Genomic DNA, 24,403 nt, shown 5'->3' with positions numbered 1-24,403 from the left:
ATTCCAAGTCAACTTCTTGCAAATTCTTCAACATTGAAGTTGGAATCTCCAACTAAATAAATGTAATGTATTGAAAAATGAATATTTGATTCACATTTTTAAGTTTAGAATCTGTATACGCAAAAATGTCAACCATACAGATTCCATTTCATGAATCACATGAGCTAAGCTGGTTTTTTGCCACTTTGGTTTCCATTTCATTTTTATACTTTGATAATAATACTAATAATAGTATAAAGAAAAAAACATACCATGCTGCAAACTATAATGACGCATTTCACTCGGATCATATAATATTAGGACTTTTATCGCACGCATGAGATGTGTGTTTAAAAATAATATATAATAAATAAATATATGTATGATTTGAAATTCATTAATCATTGTGTTTAAAAATAATATATAATAAATAAATATATGTATGGTTTGAAATTCATTAATCATAATAACACATGAGTTATGTACGATATTAAAATGAAAACTTAGATTAAATTGTGAGTAAAATAAAATTAAACCTACAAATACATTAGGTTAAGAATATTAAATACATTACAATTATTTATCATGGTGTTGTTATTAATCGTGAGTTAGTGTCGAGTTGATTTATGAGACAAACTCAATTAACAACATTATCAATATATACAATTGATGGGATAATAAAATATGCATAATACAATTAAAATATAAATATTGTATTATATGGTCATGCTTATCAGTTTTATTTTTATGAAAGTCAAAATGATTTATGTGACAATATTAAAAGATAGTTAACTATTTTAAGATTTCTTCAAGAATAATATAATTCTAAGTCAACTTCTCCCAAAATATACAACAAAATGTATATTCATCTTTTGATTCACATTTCTAAGTTTAAAATATTGAAAATTGTATACGCAAATAATGCCAACCACAGATTCCAGTTATCATCCTAATAATTGTAAACTTAACATATACATGAAATCCGATAATGTTTGGTATGACAGAAAATGCTAAATTTTTGAGAATTTAATTTGTTGGAAAGTGATTTTAGTATTTGGCATGTTAATTTTCCCATAAAAATAACAATATAATTAGCCCGATAAAAAAAGAGTGAAGGTTACTTCCCATGTAGGTTGGTAAGTTAAAGAGATATAAAAGACAAAATTAACCTTATTTTATTTTGGTTTAGGGTATTAATATATTAAACGTAAAAAAGAAGAAGAAATTGTTACCTCTTTTCTACTATCAACTCTCTTGTTAGTTGATCAAAAAAAAACTCTCTTGTTATTTCAACCAATTTTGAAAAGAGATTTTTATTCTAATTTTATTTTCGATATGCATATTTAATCATCTACATAGTACATTGTTAACATATTATAATTATTATTTTATTGTTTTCCTCTCTTTTCCCTTTCAGTATAATGATTCAAAATTTCAATTTCATTATAGTATTTATTACAAAAACAAGTTTTATATATATACATGGTTTTATATATGCACTGTCATATTTATAAAAAATACATGCAAGACAAATTTGGAATAATTTTTAATTAAAATTATAAATTAAAATAATAATTTTAAAATTATCAATTAAAATATTATTAAATATTTAATCCAAAGATTTCTTACTAATAAAGTTTCTTGTAAAGTATTAAATACATGGATATTATTTTTATTTAATAAGGGTAAATTTATAAATTACCACTACATCCCCAATAAAGTATTTTGTTAACTAGTAAGGTGATCAAGGGAGGAGGACAGTGATTACATGGAGGAAGGTTGGGTGGAGGTTGAGAAGAGATCTTTTGTGGAAGATTCTGAGAGTTTTTGAAGGAGTGAGTGCGTGAGTGTGTGTGAGCTGTTTGCATGGCTCTTTATAATGGGTGACAAATCTAGACACATGTCCTAAGGTCACTAACATGAAAGTTTGATTTAGCACTCTTGGTAGTGATGGTGATGTAACGTCCTATGATAAGACATCTTAGAGTGACTAGTAATCAATTACTCTAGCTCTCCACGTGGTTCCTACATGGTCTTAGTGGAGACATCTTGTTTTGAAGTTTGCCAAGTTGAGGTTCACAAACTAGCTTTGGATTTCGCAAAATAATTATGGGTCCACAGTGTCGTTGGATCCATTGGGAGACACGTGTCAAGCTCCTCTATGGGTATGCTGTGAGGTCCGTAAGGTTTGCTATTCGGGGTATAACAATTGCACCCTAGGCGAGGGAATGTTATAAAGCGATTTTTGCGATCTTGCTGGACATATTCATAGTAATATGTTGGAGATTTACATATTGGATAAAAAATTATTTTGTGAAGGGATATTCTTGAACTTTTGAAATTTGAAATTTAAAACTTGAATTTTGAATTTTGAGTGATTGAAATTTGCAAGTGTGATGAACTTATGGCAGGAAAAATTTTGTATGTATATTTAATGATGACGTTTAAAGAAATGCGCGATATGTTGCGGTGTATTTATTGGGTTCCTAATGAAACTGTCGTCACTATTACTGTTTACATACACCTGTTGGGATCTGATTGAGGCGCCTTTTTGTGTATAAGTAACAGTGTGCGCGTGATAACATACTTAATAAGTTTTGAAATAGTTGAAAGGTCTTGTTTTAACTTATAAGTAGGCATAAGAGTTTGGGATTTTATCATCATATATTTATACTTTTCTAATTTCTATAGTTTGCCTCTTCTATCATTGTTCCTATAGCTGATATAACTTCCTTTCTCGTCTATTTATCTAGTACAATTGTTATTTATAGGTCTCCATCGTCTCTATTTTCTCTATACTATTCTTAATTTTATTTTACCCTAATTCAAACATGGCTCCAAGATCGATTAATGTTTCAATTGAGAGTGAAGAGTTTGTGTATTCTACATCATTAGAGGAGATACGAAAATTGTTATCATGTAGGGGGATTACTTGTTTCAATAATTTCAAGTACAAATTTGAGATTAAGGAGGGGAAACACCGACTGAGTGAGATGGAAAACCATAAGAAAGAGAATAGTTGGTTTCTACTACCTCTATATGTATTTGAAATAGGTTTTCACTTATCTCTACATCTATTTTTTGTCGAAATGTTGGATTCCTATGGATTGGCCCTTGGGCAGTTGATGGGTTCTTCTTGGTGGATCTTGATAGTGTATTTTTGTATTGTCACTTACATGGAGATGAAGCCTTTGTAAACATTTTCAGCGGATATATAGAGTAACCTCTGTTAGTGAGACAAATCAAAAGGGATTCATGATGTTTACTACTCAAAGGGAAAAGAAAGCCATCATTGATGATATTGCTAGTAATTTGTGTTTGATGAGGGACAAATACATCAAGATTGAACAAATTTGTGGCGAAACTTTCCTTTCCCTTTAGCTTGGGTGAGACTTTCGACTAAAAGGAGTACTTGGGATCCTCGTTCATTGAGCGAAGTAGAGGAAGCTCAGTTGAAATGGTTGCAAACAAGTTTGCCTATAAGATACGAGCAAGTTCATAACTTGAGAAATGTGCGACAATTTTGTTTGATGGAAAATAGCACTAAAATGTTTGATGATGCAGACTTCAATACTCTTAACGAAAATCAACTTGCTGGGGTGAAGCCATGCATTGAAGCTTGGCCATATGAGGATGAAAATGTAATGACAAAGATTCTTTTGGGGTTATTCGAAGAGCCTAAGGATTGACTGTTTTCATATGCTCTTTGTCTCGAGCGAAAATGGGACAATAGAAGTAATAAAGGAGAAAGTAGTGGTACTTCTACGAAAGTTTATAAGGCTCCAATGGCTGCAAAAGTTACAGAATGAGTCAAAAGTTGTGAAGGTTTCTGAGAACGTTGAAGAAGTTAGAATTATTGACATTACTAAAGATCTTTTTGAAGAAAGTGAGGGACCTAGTTTCCTTGGAAAAAATTCTAAAATGTATCATCTTGTATTAGCACTATTTTCGACTCAAGGGGTTTAAAGGATATTACATTTCTCCCTCCCTTAAAAGAAATCTTGTCCTCGAAATTTATATAACTCGAATAACTGTAGATATTTATCTCTCCCACATTATGATATCTCCAGAACACTTTTACTAAAGAAATTTCCTTATTTCTCAATTCATTTACTTTTTAAGTTAGGATTCGAACTAGTTCTTCCTCAATAGCCAATCTGATAAAATTTCAAAAACTTCTAGTGAAATCACATGTAATGAATCATATCAGTATATTCTCAACATTGACACATGAAAGTTATTACAGGTATTATAAAGCTTAATCTCGTTTTCCTTTCTTTCCAAATGGACGATTCTCTTTTTCCTCAGGGTGTTTTCAAAAGTATTTTCTCTTTCAAAGTTGCTTATCCTTCTATTCCTGATCATTTAAATCTTTTCAAATTTTCATTTAATAGTTCTCTCTTGCTTTATCAAAATTTTCCAATGCTTGTACGACTTTAAACTTCATTAATCGCGATATTTTTCTTTTTTACTCTTTTTTTATGTAGCCATGTTAGAACTAATTTAATTTTTTAATTATAAACTCTCTTTCTCTTATTTATTCTTTTCCTCGACAACATATTATCATTATTTCACTTTCAAATTCTTTATCTTCACTTGTAACTAAATTACTTACATTATTTTTAGTTATTCCTTTGAACAAATTTTTTTGTCTTTTCTTCTATAAAAGAAAACATCGATTGACCAAAGATACCTAAGCTCATAATAGATTAGAGAACCTTTGGGTCGCTACAGTTATCCTCTAGAATCCATTGGCCCAGTCGCTGCCAATAGACTCGTTTAGGTAACTTATCATAGTTTGCCTCTTTCACATTATAGTTTTTTTTAGCTTCCAACTTTCACTTCAAATGTTTCCTTTACCACTTAAGAATTCACTAACTTCAAACATTTCCAATCTTCTAGATTTATTATGTTCTCGATTTCTTCATTTAAGAACTTTTCTTTTCTCTTATTTTCTTATTAATGTTGAATATTAACTTGACTAATATATTTATTTCTTTCTATACCTCTCTCTTCAAAACTCATTCTCTAATTTTTATAATTGAATCAACATACTATTCTATTATGTTTCTTATACTTCTACTATTGCAAAATATTCGAATGATGTGCAAGTGTATACAATCGTCAACAAGTAATAAAGTAGTAAGTAAAAATATTGTCTCCACAAGGACTGCATAGGCGAAAATTGTGAAATTTATTACTTGACAAGTTGGTGATTAAAAATAATTAAAAGTGATTTTAGTTGACTAATTAACCTAAATAAATTACCGAGTATGATAAAAATAAATGAAAATGTAAACACAAAATAATAAGCAACAATTTACAAGTTTTAATTACTATGATATGAATAAGTTAGATTAATTGCATTCTTTAACTTAGAACTATTAAAACAATGTTAATGAAGTTACGGAAGAAAACCATGGCAATTAAGCTATTTATTAACCCAATATGAATAAGTTATGAAGTTATCCCATTTAATTATTAAATTTCTCTAGCATTTTCTATATTCAATCAACTTTACAATTTCATAAGCAAACATCATAAAAGGTTATGCAAGGTAACAATATTATTTAATATTATTACTAATTCAATCATTAAATGATCAAACATGCACCATTCAAATATTGTGTCAATTAATTACAATCTTGTTTGGATTAAATAAATAATTCAATTGCTTCCCTACATTTACAATGCATGTGTAGCATGTCCATGTTTTTATTTGAATGAATAAGCAACCAATGCACATAACATCATTAACAGAATAATAACAATCTAAGATAAGAGAATGAAATCAATCTAACATCAACAAATTTAAGCCAGTTTAATTAAATTGAAAGCATGAAAATATTTAGCAATCATGTTCACCAATTTAGAACAAAATAAAAAGATTAAAGGGAAAGAAACTAGAAGATAAATCCGGTGTTTCTCCGTAGCACAATTTGTGTTTCCTTTCCTCCTTCCTTTTATTTTGCTCGTTTCCACAATTGCTCCTTAAGGTGCCGAATTTTTCTACTCAAAAGTACTTCTGAAATGGTCCTCTCAAACTCTTGTGTTACTCTCTCAAATGGGAAGTGAAAGAATGGGAAATGGGAGAAGAGATGATGAGTGATGGATAAGTGAAATGAGTGAATAGCTAAACCCTATTTTTACTTGTTGAGGCAATATATTTTTAGCAAATGGAAGTCTTGAATTTCTCTGACCATGTGGCCAACCCTTGCTTTAAGGAAAATAAGTGGACTGCTTTGAAATAAGCTGAATGAGTTGTTTACTTCATGCTTAATTTAAGGGATAGAAAGCTTGAATTGTGGAGGGAAGGTGGATGGTTACTTGAGGGATTTTATTTGCTGATTTTTCATGTTTACCAAGTCTTTTGATGATGGTTTGGGCACCTTTATAGATGGTTGGGCCTTTTCCACCCTAGTGGACGATTTGAGCTTCTTCCTCCTTAGCAGGCTATCCATTTTTGCTAACCCAATTCTTGAGTTGGGTAAAAAATGTTGTCAAAGTCCAATAAGCCTATTTGGGGAGTCCAAAGGTGACAATACATCAGCCTATTTCTGTATGGCTTATGCCATAGAAATGCTACAACATTGAACATCAATAAGTGAGCTTCAAGACTGCCTTTCCTTCCAGTGTACCAACCATCTTCGAAACTGCAAAAGTTATGTGTTTCAACATATAAAATGATCAAAATAACAAATTTATCTTAGTATCATCCAAAAAGACAAAACTATAACAAAAACTCCAAAATTTGTTATCAACCACTTAAAATTTGCATGAATTATTAGTCTAGAAGAGTGAAGATAACTCTATATTCTAGAGTTATCATCTACCATCTCTTCTATTTTCAAAATACTAACATTACAATATGTCAAAATTTTCATTCATAGGCTCAAATTTTCTAAATTTTCATTCATATATGTATGACTCTATGTACTCATTCTCTTTTACATTCTCTGGTCTCTAACTTGTACCTTGTTTTAACTTTTACTCACTTGAATCTATTTCGCATTTTCTTCTATTTCAAATTCTATATCTTCATCGGAAAATTCTCTATATTCAATTTCAAATTCTCTTCAAATTCATATCCTGCAATCCAATTCAAAAATTCTTCAGGGTCTTCTTCATTTTCCACCTTTATAATGGGTATAGAATCTATAAATTTCCTCAATAATTTCCTAATAAGTAATTTATCCATCCATGGCGTGTCAAAAGTATTTTGCTTCCTAAATAGTTTTTGCGAACCTACACTTAGTCTTGCCATTTTCTTTGCTCCATAAAAGATCATGTACTTCACATAACGTATAACTAAATTCCAATAGGCTTGCGGTATCAATGTCTTCCAAAGTTGATCCAAAATCATTTGTTGTTCATGTTCTACTAATGTCCCTTTGAAGGTCAAGTATTGTACTGTATTCTTTCTAATAAGTTCTGTAACATCCCAAAAATCGGGTTAGAAGAAATTGAGTTTTGAAACCAAGAGTGACCATCCCTTGATTTGAGTTTAGACTTTGGAAATTTTTTATAAGTAAATTGGTTTGGTTTAGTGGTTAAGTGTTCTAGTTATGCGTGTGAGGTTCTAGGTTCAAATCTTATTTCTTGAAATTTTGCTAATCTTTGAACATGTGGATTATAAGTTAAATTTAGTCAATTGATGACAAGAATGAGCCTGCTAGTTAATGGTTAAGCTTTTATGTACCTTGTGTTCAAGACCTTATGAAAGCAATAAGGAATGTTTTATTTTTGAATTCCTTAACCTCCTGAGGGGGATGACATTTGTTTTGTTTTTCTTTTTTACTTTCCATTTTTGTTGCTACCATTCATCCGTTCTTTCTTTTCTTCATTTTGATTATTCTCTTCAAACTACCTTCCTTTTTGCTATGTTATGCCAAATTGATCCTGTACGGGGTCGAACTTCTCCTTTCTGGTTCAATTCGTTTCCGGTAAGTTCGATTTAAAGTTTGTGTCGGAAGTTCTTCAACATAACTTCAGCCTCGGACGCTAATCTTAATATTTTGAGTGCGAATACGTTGTCTAATTTGTCTTTGTAATGTCGTTATAGAGACACGAATTCATCCTTATTGCTTCTGCGTCGAATCTGTATCAAGCTCATTTCTTAAATTTATTTTTAAAAATTTGATTTAATCCATGTTATTTTTAAAGTCAGTGGCCTCAAAAGAGTAGCTTTCAGAATTAATTGACTACAAGTCCAATTTAATAGATAATAGGAGAACTAAACCTAATAAAGTTGGCATTTAATTGAGGTGTTATGCCGAATGCAGAGAGAGAGAGAGAGAGAGTATAAATTAAAAAAAATAGATGCTTTTGTCTTTGCCTTATTACTCAGTTTTAACAAAATACAAAGAAGGACAATTATAGTAACTATTATTTATCTGATATTTAATTTTGCATTAACCATTTCAAAAACCCACTTTAAAAAAGTTGAAGTTTTATCTTAATTTTGGGCTTTGCTTAAACCATCGGGAGCCATACACTTTTATTATTCTAAGATCCAACTTCCCCTTGCTTTTTTCTATTTTATTATAGGCTTTTACCTTATTTTCATAAATAAAAACATATTTTAAATGAAAGGTATATTCGCGAAGGAACCTAATCATATATATGGCGTGAGATATATGACCCCAACAGAAATGAAGAGAAAATCCAAAAGCAAAACAGTAGTCACAACAATCTTTTTATTTATGGTGTTCGTCGTAATCTATCCGTTATTCGGTTGAGACTAATCCAATTCATTTTATTTTAGTAAATCGTATAGTTTGTCTGTATGGGTACACACCTAATGGGTTTGCACCACCATGCAAGCGAACTCATATTGAGGAAACACGTATTGACCCTAGAATAAGATACGTGTTAGTGTGCATGAGAACTTATCTAATTCTAGTACATCCAATTAAGAGATTGAGCTTTATAAATAGAGAAATTGACCTCCGTGAGAGGGGAACTCAAAAAAACACTCAACATTTCAAAATAATTTATAACTACAAATATAATCATAAATATAGTACAAGTAATAAATAATTCATGTATGATCAATTAAAATTAGAATAAATTTAATACTATACACAATAAATTAAAAATTACAATATATTAATTTAAATCAAAATAGATTTGAAATTAAACTCAAAACAATTTAAGATAGAACCCACATATTACATTTATATATAATAAGGCTCGAATTTATATACTCTAAATAATCAAAACTTCAGCCTATGAAGATTGCCAAAACTTGATTAACATAGTAACTAATAAATTTATATCTATTTTGTATTGGTTCACTATAAATCTAAATTAATAAAACATATATTTTAGTTAACATCAATTTGAGTTTGATTTTTATAATAGATATTTTTTTTACATTCGCTTATGTATCATGTGCATTTTTGTACGATCAAAGTATTTTTATGTTAGTTTTACTATTTATGAAAATTAATCTTTTAAAGTTTATAGTTATCCCTTTCAACAATTTCATATTGCATAATATAAAACTAAAACGGGTTAATTGCACCAACTTCACAAACTATAATTTATATTTTAAATTGATTTTCAAATTTTAAAATATTTTAATTGAGTCTTCAAAATATTAATATCGTTTCATTCAATTTATTTTATCATGAAGCTATTATGCTAGCTTGAATCGGCATGAAAGCTAATAAAAACGTGAATCACATTTTAAACATATGTATACTTACTACAAGAATAATTTAGATTTGACATGTAATACATAAACTTTAATGACATTATCATTTTTCTAATTCCGCAAACTTAACTATCCATGTAACATGTGCACACTTATAAAGATTGATTAACATATTCTAAATATGCTTTATGCCATACTTTGAGGATCTAATAAAAATATTTTAAAATTTGAGAACAATTGAAACCAACGGTTCATAGGAATCTCCAAACAAAAATGGTAGATGTGTTGACATACCATTGATTGATTAGGTCAGCATTTTCATAAGGATTTTGATTTGACCCCATGAATCCAAGATTGATGATCCTATAAAAGGCAAAATCCCATTGGGACCCCTCCAAAAATCCCTCCTGGAAACCAACAAACAAGAAATCAAGTTAAACAAAATGCTGGAAACCTCTCCATTTCTCTCCTTGATTCTCTCAAGTATTCCACCAAGTAATGTTTAATGTATATATAATATTATATATTATAAACCCTTGTCTAGAACTTTCTTTCTCTTCAAACACTCTAGGATTTATATCCTTTTCTTCTTCGCAGAGCAACATATCTTCAACTTGTTGGAATGTGGGATTTATAGTGTACTTTTTTTTTCCTGTTGAGGCTCCATTTGTTTGCAATCTTTGGGCAAAGCCGTACCAAAAACCCAAAAACTATGATTTACCCAGTGATTTCCACTAAAAACCCAATATTTTTAACCGGTTCAAAGATCCCAAGAAACCAGGAGAGATGCTCAAAGTTATCAAGCTTTCAGTCAAGATCAATATTCAGGTCTTTCCACCATCAAAATCCTGGTATAAAACCCAAGACCCAATTTTTAAACCCTGTTATAGGAACCAACCTTGGTGAGGTTTCTGTCAGGAAGGGCAAAAAAAAGAAGGAAAGTTTATGGCAACAAGGCTTTCAAGAAATGTTGGGTTTGTGTGGGTTGGGATATTGGGTTCAGGGTTTTAGGTGTTTCCCATGGTTGGCTTTGAATTTCCACATGGCTTATAACCTTAACTTAAACCCTTCAACATTGCAGCTTGTGCAGAACTCTGGCAACCTACCCATGGTAGCGAAGCCTCTGTTTGGAATTCTCTCAGATGCTCTCTATATTGGGGGTGCTCATAGGATACCTTATATTTGCATTGGAGGTCAGTTAATATGCTCTTCTCTTTCTTTTTGACTCAATTTGAAATGTTTATGCTTGTTGTGATATTGTGTTTCCTTTAATGCAAACTTTGGTGCTTGTCATGGTCTTGAATGGATTTGCAGATTAACTGTTGGTATTTTGTTCTTTTATTCCTTCCTTTGTCTTGTTTCAAGTTCTTACCACTTTTTCTTCATATTTTTCCATTACTATGCATTTGATTCTGTTTTTTTGTTCTATTTCCTTATATTCCAAACATTCATTTCCATATTCCATTGCAGTAGGCAATAAAACTCAAAAAAGTAGTATTACCATTTCATATACCTAGGTCAGATTCTATCCATTACATTTCAATGCACTATTCATCATCGTTTACATATTCGGGATTCATCCATGAAATGCAGAAGTCATACTTGAAAGCAATGATTATACATTAGATAACTAACTGCTTGAGCATTCTAACATCTTAAAAATTCGAGAAGTTTTCAGTTAGTTGATTGAAAAACCGATCAAACCTTACTAAGAATCCAACTTTCAGTACTTCTGCAGGTCCTGTCTTGGGGTCAATTGGCTTTGTTTCCAGTTGCAGGTCAAGCGCTTCCTGCTCTCATGGCATGTGTTCTTCTCAGTAATACAGGAGCAGCTGTTACAGAAGTCGCAAAGGATGCTCTTATTACAGAGTATGGCCAGAAACACCGAATTACTGGACTCCAGTCTTATGCCTTCATGGCTTTAGCTGCTGGTGGGATCCTGGGGAACTTACTAGGTGGATATTTCTTAGTCAAATTACCACCCAGGATGATGTTCCTCGTTTTTTCGGTTCTATTATCTATTCAGCTTCTAGTTTCTTTATCTGCCAGTGAAGAATGTCTTGGCTTAGCTCGATCTTTGGGTCCCGTTCCAACTGGACAGTCAGTTTCAGAAAATATCAGAAAGCAGCTATCTGATCTTATGATTGCCATCAGTGAAGACAGCATATTCCGACCTTTAACTTGGATTGTAGCTTCCATTGCTATGGTTCCTATTCTGTCAGGCTCAATCTTTTGTTATCAAACTCAATGTCTGCATCTTAATCCTTCAGTTATTGGAATGTCGAGAGTGATTGGCCAGTTGATACTTCTTTCTTTGACTGTGCTTTATAACCATTATTGGAAACAAATTCCCATGAGGAAGTTGATCGGTGTTGTACAGATTTTGTACGCATCTTCCCTTCTTCTTGACCTTGCTTTGGTAAGAGAGATCAATCTTAGTATTGGAATTCCTAATGAAGTGTTTGCCCTTTGTTTTTCGGGTTTAGCAGAAACTCTTGCACAATTTAAGATCCTTCCTTTCTCGGTGCTACTTGCAACTTTGTGTCCTCGGGGTTGCGAAGGATCCCTTACTTCTTTCTTGGCATCAGCATTGTGCCTATCATCGATTTTTAGTGGATTTTGGGGAGTTGGGTTGGCTGCTATGCTTGGAATAAGATCCAATGATTACTCCAACTTGCCTGTGGGAATTTTGATACAGTTCCTTGCAGCACTACTGCCTTTAGGATGGATTCATCATGTTCCTATGTCTCAACCTGTTGAGAAGAAAAGAAAGAAAGGTATGAGTAAAAGAAACCGAAAAACCAGAAGGATTGGAAGAGTTGTGGTTGGTTCAGTTTTTGCTTACCGCCGAGAAAGAGAATCTGATGCACAGAAGTAGAGAAGCTATTCAACTTGGCTGTGACTTGTGAGAACTTCTTATGAACATAATGAAAAATGCTAGATAGTTGAAGTCCCATATTTTATTGAATTGATGCCACCTTCTGTGAATCAGTTCTATCTCAAGTTCCCTTTCAGTGTCAGGCTGCCATCATTGAGCGGGGGTCATCAGCACTATGAACCCAGCAGTTTTTTGACATACAATTAGCTCTTTTGCTTTTGACCATTGCATTTACTTATTCTCTCCAAGCTTTACTACTCCATAATCAGTTATGCATTACCAAGTTCAGATATCTGGAAACCCCGTATCAAAGAGAGGTGATGAAAGTGGTGTGAGTGCAATCAGATTATATGTATTGTCTTGGAGGTTAAGGTGTACACATCGGATTAGGTTCACCACAGATTTGGCATGAACTTGTAAAAGCAACTGCATCCTGTGCAGACGAAATGAATTTGTAACAGAGTTTTGAATGGTTTATGTTGTTTGCACTGTAAGAAAGAGCCTAGTTTGAGAAAAATGAGTATAAGCTTCTCTTACTTTTGATTGTTTTAAGGACATCGTCTACCATCCTATAAGATTACCCTCCAGTGGGAATGAAACTTATGCAGAGTAGCAATAGAAAATGGATGATAAATATCAACACTATAGAACAATATGCCATATAACCAACCTGAAACAGTTAGTTTTCTTATAACTCATTTGTGATGGCTCCACCGGCCAGTGTTCTCTTCGATTATTAACTAGTGATCGGTATCAACTCTTCAGAATCAATAGGGTAACCAGCTCCCTTCATTATAAGGATGAGGCCATCAAGTATCTCATAAATCAAAGTGGAATGAGGATGTGCCTTATCAGCCACATAAAAGCAATGAGTCTTGCCATTGATGTTAATCCAGCTACACCCAGGTGCCTTCTTCAAACCCTTTTCCTTCATCATTTTCCTCAATCCTGCCACAGCATCCCATCTTTTAGAAGAAGCATGTAAATTCGAAAGTGAGACATAATTCGAAGGGTTTTTGGGTTCTAAATGAATGAGAAACCTATGAGCAAGTTCTTGCATCTCAATATTCCCATGCATTACAGAAGCATTAACAAGAGCACCCCAAACACTAGGCCCAGGTTCAACAGGCATGGTTCGGATAAAATCTAATGCTTGATCAAGCTGTCCGGATCGACCGAGCATGTCGACAACACAAGCACATATCTCAACCGTTGGTTTAATCCCATATTCATTTTTTATTGTGTTATAAAGACTAAGACCTTCATTTACCAACCCCGACCTACAGCAAGCAGAAAGCACCCCTACCACCGTTATCATATCTGGTTTATTCCCAAGCAAAAGCATCTGGTTATAAAGACTTATGGCTTCTTCACCCTTTCCATGTAATCCATATCCACAGATCATTGAACTCCAAGATATAGCATCTTTACCGAACGAACCTTCATCGAAAACTTGTCTAGCACTATTCAAGCTCCCACATTTAGAATACATATCAATCAATGCATTACGCAAAGCTACATCACAGGTCAGTTCTTTTCTAGTTGCATAACCATGAATCTGTTTCCCAGCCCTTAAACCAGCATAAGAGCCACAAGCAGGGAGAACACTCACTAGAGACACTTTATTGGGTTCTATTCCATCTTTCAACTGCATTTCCTGAAAAAGAACCAATGCTTCCTCAAAATCTCCATTTTCAATGTAACCATTGATCATTGCAGTCCAAGCATAAACATTTCTAGACCCCATTCTATCAAAAACATTTCTACCCGTTGAAACTTTACCGCTTTTTGAATACATATCGATCAGACAACAACCTAAATGAACATCTGAACCAAAACACGAATCCAATTCATTCTTCAGAGTATAACAATGGAGTTCCCTCCCATAACTACATCCCCACGTACACCCACCGCTACTCAAAGGCAAAAGACTCGAAACTGTGAATCCATCGAGGTGCATGCCATGAAATTGCATGCTTTTAACAACTTCCCACAAATCCTTCACCGATCTCCAATCCCCTGAATTTGAATACCCCGAAATCAACGCATTCCAAGACCCCACATTCCTTTCACGCATTTCGTCGAACACTTTCTTCATCGCCTCAAACTCTCCACATTTCCCGTACATTGAAATCAAAGAATTGGAAACAACGATATCCACCACAAACCCAGTTTTTACACTTTGACAATGAACCAATTTCCCCACTACCAAGTCCCTGATTTCGCCAGCAACTTTCGAAATCGTTGCCAACGTAAAATCATCAGGCTTTACATTAAAACAATCCATTTTACAGAACAAATCAAAAGCTTCAGCATACGAGTAACTTTTTAGATACCCATTGATCATTGAGTTCCAAAGATAAACATTCTTGTCTTGAACCGAATCAAAAACGGCTTTTGACTGAGTTAGGTGCCCAAAAAGGGCGTATAAAGAGAGGAGCTTTGAGGCTAAAAACGGGTTCTGATTGAACCCAAGTAAGAAGACTCGAGCGTGGGCTTGCTTGGTGAATTGGAGACATTGATGGGTAGAGGAGAGATTAAGGAAATGGAGGAGATTGAAAGGCGAGTCGAGGACAGAGGCAGATGTGTGATAACGGCTGGCTTTCAAAGCGAATAGTAGGTAGCGGGTAAGGGGGAAGAAGAAGGTCATTCGGATTTGAAATTTGGCGGTGATAATAATGATGAACGATGTTTCATCGGATTGAAAACCAGCTATTCAAATTTGAAGATATTTAATATGTTCATGAGGGGTATACATACATTCATGGTAAACTCGTGTTGCCTGCAGAAATTATAAAATTCATAAACTTGGTTAAACTAGTTAAATGTTTACTAAATCACCAGTAAATTTTACTTTTTAGTAATTTAATTTGAAAAAAAAAATTAAAAAAAATAGTTACTAAATTATTTGAAAATTTTTATTCAAGTTTTTATTTTATTGGTATAATAACAAATTTAGCCTTAAATGCTTACACATTTTATCAATTCGGTTTTGATTAAATTTGATCATGAATCGAGTCACCCACCTAGGCCCGAAAGCCCGTCCGAAAAGTGGGAGGGCTTATGCAAAAAATAAGGCCCATTTTCTAAACAAGCCGGCCTCGAGTAGATTTTTTTGGCTTAGGTCCGACCCAAATCACATAGCTTAGACAAAAAATATTTCCAATTTTTAGAAAAAAATTATTTTAATATTTTTAATATATTTGATGCATTATATTTTTTAAAATTTGTTTTTATATAAAGTAAATTTTAAAAATTTATTATGGTCAAACCGGGTCAAACTCAGGTTTAACATTTTTAATATGAATCGAGCTTGAGTAAAATTTTAGACCTATTTTTAGGTCGGACTCGAGCCTAGAAAGCAGACCTAAAATTCTACATCGGTCCTACCCATGATCAGGTCTAATCTTAATTTAACAAATTTAACCTGTAACATTTACACATATATATATTTAAAATTTAGCCTACATTATTTATATATGATCTATCAATATATGATTGAATTTATTAGTATATCTCTAAAAATATGTATTATTTACAGAAAACATAAGCATTACCACTATAATTAAATTTGACATGAGTTGGAGTCTTTTGGTTTGATCTTACTCAAAAGTGCATTAAAGCCAATGCGTCTCCCCAAAGCGTAATGATCACTGTCTTCATGCTCTTATCCATTAGTTCATGAATCCCATCTATATTCTCAATGATAACATCACCCTCCTTAAGAACTAAGTCATCATCCTCAACAACTCTTCCAGCCTGCTCACCCGTCAACATATCCTTAAACAGAAACCCTTTGCTCCTCAGTATCCTCCATCAGTGGATCATCCTCCCGCCTTCTCACCTTCTTAGAGGCCACCGGCAAAAGGAAATCAATGTTGGACGCCGTGTGTTTTATAATCCAGTGTATTCAAATAATCAAAACTTATTAAAATTATATTTATGTCAAACTATGATTTTATTAATAATAATTAAAATATTTTGTTAATTAATTAATATTAATTTTATAATGATACTACACAAATATTACTTTAAAACATTTTCACAATCTTTGGTCTTGTGTATATATTTAATAATTTTTGTCTCCCTACTTTTTGTCTCATAACCAGGGTTAAAATTTGGAGCTGCAATGAGTTTGGAGTCTCCAAATGAGCTTTACTGTTGGTGTTCTAAACACTAAAATAACTCCTGTGTAGAAAGTATTATTCCTCAATTGAAGTTCATAGATTGTGTTTGTTGATGGTGTGTTGTGATACTCGTACCAGGTGAGATTGTTGGTTCTGTGCACTCAAAATTGGATTTGGAAATCATCATCAAAAGAAGATATCCAATTCCTTTACCACATCACTTCTACATTAATTTATTCAATCATTTTAATGCTTAACTTTTTCTTAAAATGCATCAGAGCATACCTTACTTACAATCGATTCTTTTGTTTATATTATTTGATTTTTTAAATGCATATATAATTATTATATGCTATTTTTCACACATATTTAGTAGGTATGATGCAAATGGAGAATATTAAAGACTATCGCATTTAATTTAATTATGTTTTACTTTCAAAACTTATGTTGTGTTTCAAGACTTCAAATTTCGTTTTATTCCGTTAATTCGGTTAACTTTCAAGACAAATGAACATTATCAATGTATTTTTTGATATATTTTATACTTGTTTTAACAAAAAAACATATAAATTTCGATTAACGGTTAAAGAATTATACAATTTAATTAATTTAATTAATACTAATTCGATTTGATTAACCGTTCGCACACTCCGAACTGGTGGTATCGATGGAGTTACATTCATGATAGTCAATTCTACTCTAATATTGGCCAAAATGCTCCGTTCCGGTGATCAAATTATCAATAGGTGACGGAGTTGATTTAGACTTAATCTTCAACTTTATAAACTTAACTTTACATTAGACCTTAACCCTAAAAAGAATATTGTAACATGACAAACATTATGATGTTTGCAATGCAAGTTAAAGAGAGAGAGAGAGAGAGAGAATCAAACTTCAAATCTTGGCATGGGAGTATTGATTGAAATAAAATGATAAAATAAGAAAGGGGCACTTGTTAATATACTTTATACTTCCAACTTTAAGATAGAAAAAGAAAGGAGGGGGAAATGGAGGGGAGACAATGCTAACCACTAAAGCAAAGCACGGATTGTACTGCTTGCTAAAGGTTTCCGTATTCATATGCTTTTGCTTTCCATTTTCTTTTTCTTTTGGTTTTGAGATTGACAACTTTGGTTGTTCCATAATAGTACTAGCTTTGATTACATTTAAAATTGAGTTAAAAGGTAAGATTTCTAAATAGGATAAGCTTGTTTTAACATTATCTTTTATATCTATAAAATTTGAATCGAGATATTATTTAAGAAATATTGAATTTCTTATCACTTAATTTAACAAGCGTGTTGATATATGCTTTTGTTTTTTTTTTTAAAGAGAAGTTTATTAATTCATTTAATGAATGAGATCATACAATTCAGGAGGAAAAATAACAATCACCCGTTGTAGGCGGTGAATGACAAGCTCCATCAACACAACAAATGCTTCAGCCTCAGTATCAATAGAACATTATGGCACGTTGACAATTGGCTCTGTCACAACTCAAGTACAACATATCTCGGGTGATTGCAAGCATTATAATAAGGAAATCAACCCATGATGGTCCAAAGCGGCGGGCATAAATTGACAAAAAAATCGAGCATCCACCAAACTAAAGAAGACGACGATAGAACTAACCTTAAAATCACTTGCAAAAGCAATACTACATGCATAAGCAAGATTAAAAAGTGTACTATAAGAGTAGACAAAAACTTTTAAAAGTAAAGACTTGTTAAACAATGAAAAAACAAACAAAAAAACATATAAAACTTAAGACAACACGGGTCCAAACCGACTCATGAAATCATTTATTATTTTGAAATACTCTCAAAGCAGAAACATATTAAGAAGTCAACAAAGAGTCACCCACTTTCTAAAAGAAATTATTGATGGTCGGTGGTGTTTTAGCGATAATAGGCATCATCATTTGTCCATCACAACTTGTAAAGACAACAAAGATACCCACAAAATAGATCTGCAAATTGAAAAGAGAAAATACACATGGAGTGAATGAGAAAAAGAAAGAAAAAGAGGGTTGATGAGCAAGAGAAAAAGGCGGGCAGTAGCTAGCCCGGAGGCTAGCACCGCCGCTGGGCCCAAGAAAATATAAGAAGCAAACAACTTGAAAAAAAAAAGAATTTTTTTTAAGGTTTTTATATGCTTCTGTTTTTAATCTTTTATTTTTTAATGATTGGTAATGAAATTTTTGTGTTCTAATTTAAACACTCCTCTCTTTTTTCGCTCAAAAAGGCACTTAAAGACAGATTTTGGTTTGTTGGTTAAGGTAGAGGTCTTAAGTTATTAAGTATTTAGGTTAAAGTTCTACTGTGTGTAATTATGATGTGTGGATATTCATCTCACCACTTGTGTATGCCATGTGTAGATTCAGTCTAATTCTCTGTTTGTTGTGCTTTGTACTGATTTAATTCTATATTATATAATTGATCAGACTTAAATTTGTATTTATTTTGTACTTGTAAATATATTGTATTTGTAATAATAGAACTCTAAAAGAATTTGCTTAATTATTCCATACTTATTAATCTTTCTAATAAGGATTTTTTATTTTATTTTTATAAGAAGTGAATTTAATTGCAATACTCTTTGATTATACACTTTATGCCTTGTTTTGATTCCCATTCATAATTCAATTACCCTGTAATTTCAAATTAGTAAGACTGAGATAAGAATGAAGTCAAGAAATTGTAATAAAATTTTAAAAAAATTGGGATCAAAGTTGAAACTTTGTGTTAAAATTACACTTAGAATTAATTATCTGTAATAATTGAAAATGAATTTTTTTTTTTGTTTAACTAAGAGATTAGAAGAGATTTGTTATACACCAATGATCACCAACTCAAAACTCGGATAAGATCTGGGTTGCCTACCCGCAACTCGACCAGGCCTCACCAGATGGATATGTGCGAGACATACAACAAAATGACAGCCAAGGGAACTCGCGATATTAGCTCGCACGAGCCAATGGGAGTTTGCGATCCCAACTCGCATATACCTCAGGAGTTTGCATGTAGGGGGTTGCGAGGTCTAGCAGGCGACCCAAAATTGTATATGTGTTCAACATGCTCGAGGTCTACTCAGAATGTCAGTCTTATGAATAGCGAGGTCAAATCGTGAACAGTAATAATATGTATAAATACTTGGATGTTTCCTTTAACGAAACATAAAGAAAATTACTCAACAACACTAAATTAAATTATTAAATTTTAAAAAGATTAAAATTAGGACTAAATTAAATTATTAAATTAAAATAAATTAAAAATAGAATTGAAGACCCAAATCGCCTACCCGCGTGTGGCTTCACCTCTAAATAATGTTATTTATGTATTAGAAGTGGAATTTATAAATGTGAATTGCAATTGAAAATGAATTCTTTTATTCGGATATATGTTAGATTAAAACTCATGTCTCATTTTTTAAAATATATTTAAAATTGATTTATGAAGCTTAAAATTTCAGTTATAATTTAGTGAAATTATTTTTTACAAAATAAAAATTTAATTGCAACAGATATACAATGGATATGCATAACCGGCGGTATATGCGTCAAATGAGAAATAATATGCAATGACAATGTATAATAAATCTTTTGCTATTTGATCAATGGGGCATGTAGATCATGGTTTTAGCTCACAAGTTTATATAGTTCAACCATATCACCAAGTAATTCATCAAAAAGAAAAAGAAAAAGAAAAACATTCCACCTGGTCAATTGGGGCATTGATACATGTATAATGTCTACAAACCAGCCCATTTGAACGCTTGAAATTAAAGATAACCCAACGATTCTTTATCTAGAGGAAGTGATTAGAAACTTATCGACTGCAGTTGTTCGTTTAACAGATTCGAACTTAGTAGACATTGTTTGAGGGAAGGACATGAAGCACCCCTTTCAAGACCCATAAACATCAGAACTACTAACTCTCTTCTCCCTTTATCATATTCCCAATATCTTTCTTCTTCCCTTCAAACTCCAATTTCTTGATAAAATTCAGACTCCAATCATTTTCACCCAAAGTTCGCCACCCACCAAATGAACCGTCAGTAATCACTACATCCTAACTTTATATCAACAAAACCCTAACTTAAATTTTTTTTTAAAAAAAATCTTTATTTTTAACAAAAGAAAATGAAAAATGATATTCAATTTTACATATCTATAAAAAGAGTTAGTGTAATGGTTTTGTCCCATTCAATTAATCCTTTTAAGTCAATTATGAAGTCTTAAATTAAGTGCATTTTATCTTGAATTAGGTGGATTAAGATTAACCTATCTATTTACTAGCTATAAGTATATAATAGACACACTACTATAGCATGGATCCAAGGAAAATGACAAATCTATATATTATATATAAGAACTACATATTTTTTTCTAACATATGACAAAAGGAAATCACAAAAGATAACATAGGAGATTAATGCAATCAAGAGAGAATCAAGTTCTAATCTTTATCATTTTATTTACTAATAATAAATAAATATATTTTAAGACACCCACTTTGTTTCCAAGTTACTTCCCAACCTTTTGTTTTCATTGTGACATAAGATTCAACCATACACCTCAACATATTTAATAAATTCACACGATTTGTGGTTAAAGATTCCACTATTTGTTTCATTTATTCATAATATTATTTTCAAGAAATAATTAATATTTCTAATCTCATCTTTTATTCTCCAAATTTTAAATTTTATTTCTATGTTAAGAAATAATTTTTTGGCACTAATTCTATGCTTGCCTTAAAAGAAAAATGAATTTTTTTTTAAAAAGGAGAGAATAATTAAAAAGAAATTATTTAATGTTGAAGAATTTGTCGAATTTCGACAACGAAGACAAAACATAAGTGTGGTAAAAGGATTTTAGAAGTGATGTGTTGTGCTCATCGTGACTTGAGTTTTAACTTTTAGATTCTTTTTAAGTTTATAATAATTTTTTGTCTTAAAATAATTAAAAGATTTGTATTTTGATGTGCCAAATGATTTTTAAGTTTAAGATTATAAAATCTATTAACTTAATCTCCTCTCTCTGTCTCAAAATAATAATAAAAAAAGTGTCATAATGTCATCTCAATCTTCTTTTGTTTACATATAAGTCCTCTCAGAGTTATTTATTTTTTAAAATCCTTAATATTTTGTAATTATATTAAGTCCCGAGTAAATCCAGAATCTAACCAAGTAAAATTAGATTATTTTATTGATAGATTATATTACAATTATTCTTTCTTAACAAGACATTTTCACACCTTGATCATCAATCTAAGGCTCACTACCTTTAATGGCCTTCTCATTTGATGATTACTTGAAAAGACTAACACTAGTAGGAATTAGTTTAGAGGGCGGCGTTCTAATTTTGACAAATACTACCAACTTTTTCCCGACGAATTTTTCGTCGCTAAAAAGTTTTGTTTTTAACTAAAAGAAAATTTAACTGAAAGGGGTAGCTAGATTGTGAAAGCTAACTTTGCTTGTTGCACCAAAATTCCCATTGATATCATCCAAATTCCATAACCCATCCCACAGAACATCGACCTCGTTGGAAGTATCGCTGCCGGAACCCGAAACGTTACCGTCAAATTCCATCATAGGATAGAACAAGCCTGCTTGTTGTTGTTCTACGGTTGTGTTGGGGTATGGAACAGCAGTCGCCATTTCTTGTCTTAACTGTGGCACATATGGAAGTACTGATGATTTATGTTCAGTTTCATCAAGCAAAGACATGATCCTTTTCATGTCCAACTGATTCAACTGTAACTGTTGTTCATGTTGCTCTTGTTGTTGTTGAAGTTGCAGTTGCTGTTGTTGTTGTTGGAGGAGTTGTTGCTGTTGGAATTGTTGTCTTTTCAGCAAACGAGCTTTGGATTTATGATCAGAAGTGTTATTATCTGATGGAAGCTTGTTTTTTTTCTTGAAATGGGTCCTCCAATAATTCTTGATCTCATTATCAGTTCTTCCCGGCAAGCTTCTCGCAATCGTCGACCACCTACAAATCAAGATCATGAGCATCGAATACGAATATATTCCCGATTTTCAGACCAAAAAGTTCCATGTTTGAGATCATATTTTTACCTGTTTCCCCACCTTGCATGTAACTCGATAATAATACTCTCTTCATGTGGGGTTATTTGTCCCCTTTTAAGGTCTGGCCTTAAATAATTCACCCACCTCAACCTACAACTCTTCCCATTCCTTTTCAACCCTGAAAAAACACAACAACAACAACATACTTTAAATGTTAAGACTCGAACATTAAACTTACGAAATGTCGCATTTCCAAGTGTTCGCTTACCAGCAAGCCTAGCAACAGAGTTCCATCTGCCTTCACCATGTAACTTAACATATTCAATAAGGAGTTTATCTTCTTCAGCAGTCCAAGGACCTTTTCTCCAACCTTCTTCAATGAAACCCCAACCTAAGTGACCAGCCATCATTGCCCAAGACATGACCAACAACAAAAAAGGCTTTAAACACACTTTGATATTTAATGCTTTTTGAAACTTTAAAGTGCTTTTTTAGAGCAAATTGTTTGTGGCATTTGAGGTTTAGTGTGTCATGTATTTATATGTGAAGTAAAGGAGAGACCTATCAGTCACTTTCTAAACCATCCCTTGTATCTTTTCTCTTTGTTTTTAGATTAAGATACTGTCATATCATTTGTTAAATTACCAATGTAACCTTAAAATTAGGGATAAATTAATATTTAGTCCTTGAATTTGGTAACTTTTTTCACTTCGGTCTTTGAACTTTTTTTCACACACTCGTCTTGAAACTTAACAGTTCCTCTTGATTTGATCATTAAATTTGAATTCCGTTGAAGTATTATGATATCGTTACCAAATAATTTTTTTATAATTTCTTTATGATTTTGTTTTCTCAGGTTATGTATTTATAATAGAAGTTGAGATGTTATATATATATATATATAAACTTGATTACAATGAAATTATCCAAAGGACATTAAAGTCAATATCAATGAATTGTAAGAAAAATTGGGAATGTCAAGACATTGGGTGACATTATCCAATTAGCATACATTTGTTTGATGCCAAAAGAGACAAAAGAAAATTTAAGGAAAAGGAGAAAAAAAAAGAATCTCATACCTTTCTGCCAAGTATAATCTTGGGTTTATACAAAATCATTATAAATTTTATATATTATTAACCATATTATTACCAAGTATAAATTTTATACCTTAATATTATTTATGTAATAGTATTTTTTTATGAAAATGTGTGTATTTTATTTTCTAATAGCTTTTAAAAGGCATAATTGAAATAAAAAATATATTATAAAAAGTGGGTGGATGATTATTTTAATTTTGATGTGTAATGAAAATTGAACAGGTGTTGGATTTGCTTACATGTTAAAGTGATTGTTGGTCCAAATAATCTTTCATTAAATCATGATTTTTTTAATTAATAAATATTGTTGGATTCCATATTGGGTATTGGGGACATTAAAATATTCAAACAGTTTTTGGTGATGGTTTTGTTTTAGATCGTCACCATTGACAGGTGGTCTTGTTCTAGATATATGTCTTCAAAGACAAAGTTTGATTACGCCCCTTGAGTGCATGCAAATTCCATCTTCCTCATATATGTTTTCTTTTAAAATAATATCTGAAACTACTCGTAATCTTTTCTTAATCGTAAATAAAAGAATAATACATTTTAACACATTTAAACTAAAAGAATTAAATTCTAAATCCAAAATTAATAATAAAAAATAAAAATCAAACTAAATTATCGT

General features: G+C 31.8%; 3 protein-coding genes across 4 annotated transcripts; 1 reads left to right on the top strand and 2 right to left on the bottom strand.

The window, feature by feature from the left end:
- Positions 1-10,038: 10,038 nt before the first annotated feature.
- On the top strand, positions 10,039-12,992 carry LOC105796788 (probable folate-biopterin transporter 9, chloroplastic). 2 transcript variants are annotated; one of them, XM_012626590.2, is made up of 2 exons: positions 10,039-10,830; positions 11,365-12,992. In XM_012626590.2, exons 1-2 carry the CDS (start codon positions 10,350-10,352, stop codon positions 12,513-12,515), a joined length of 1,632 nt encoding a protein of 543 aa, XP_012482044.1. In that variant the 5' UTR covers positions 10,039-10,349; the 3' UTR covers positions 12,516-12,992. The 2 variants fall into 2 exon arrangements, with proteins under 2 accessions (XP_012482044.1, XP_052483998.1); XM_052628038.1 differs by having other exon boundaries at positions 10,634-10,830; positions 11,376-12,992.
- A 116-nt stretch (positions 12,993-13,108) lies between these two features.
- Positions 13,109-15,257, bottom strand: LOC105796787 (pentatricopeptide repeat-containing protein At3g12770). The gene has a single exon (XM_012626589.2). The coding sequence runs from the start codon at positions 15,163-15,165 to the stop codon at positions 13,252-13,254; it is 1,914 nt and encodes a 637-aa protein (XP_012482043.1). The 5' UTR covers positions 15,166-15,257; the 3' UTR covers positions 13,109-13,251.
- A 6,606-nt stretch (positions 15,258-21,863) lies between these two features.
- LOC105796080 (transcription factor MYB24) lies at positions 21,864-23,156 on the bottom strand. The gene is made up of 3 exons (XM_012625717.2): positions 22,944-23,156; positions 22,724-22,853; positions 21,864-22,637 (listed from the first exon to the last, which is right to left on the bottom strand). The coding sequence occupies exons 1-3, from the start codon at positions 23,095-23,097 to the stop codon at positions 22,082-22,084; spliced, it is 840 nt and encodes a 279-aa protein (XP_012481171.1). The 5' UTR covers positions 23,098-23,156; the 3' UTR covers positions 21,864-22,081.
- Positions 23,157-24,403: the final 1,247 nt, after the last annotated feature.

Source organism: Gossypium raimondii, chromosome 3 (assembly GCF_025698545.1).
Source record: "Gossypium raimondii isolate GPD5lz chromosome 3, ASM2569854v1, whole genome shotgun sequence".
NCBI lineage: Eukaryota > Viridiplantae > Streptophyta > Magnoliopsida > Malvales > Malvaceae > Gossypium > Gossypium raimondii.
This window is presented reverse-complemented; position numbering and strand designations above follow the sequence as displayed.

What these genes read in the sequence shown, in the direction of transcription:
- LOC105796787 (XM_012626589.2), bottom strand. Translation starts at nt 15,165, where the DNA reads ATGACCTTCTTCTTCCCCCTTACCCGCTACCTACTATTCGCTTTGAAA.
- LOC105796788 (XM_012626590.2), top strand. Translation starts at nt 10,350, where the DNA reads ATGATTTACCCAGTGATTTCCACTAAAAACCCAATATTTTTAACCGGT. An exon ending in ACCTTATATTTGCATTGGAG is followed by an intron (nt 10,831 to 11,364) that starts GTCAGTTAATAT and finishes TCCAACTTTCAG; the next exon opens with TACTTCTGCAGGTCCTGTCT.
- LOC105796080 (XM_012625717.2), bottom strand. Translation starts at nt 23,097, where the DNA reads ATGTCTTGGGCAATGATGGCTGGTCACTTAGGTTGGGGTTTCATTGAA. An exon ending in CTCTGTTGCTAGGCTTGCTG is followed by an intron (nt 22,854 to 22,943) that starts GTAAGCGAACAC and finishes GTGTTTTTTCAG; the next exon opens with GGTTGAAAAGGAATGGGAAG. An exon ending in CATGCAAGGTGGGGAAACAG is followed by an intron (nt 22,638 to 22,723) that starts GTAAAAATATGA and finishes CTTGATTTGTAG; the next exon opens with GTGGTCGACGATTGCGAGAA.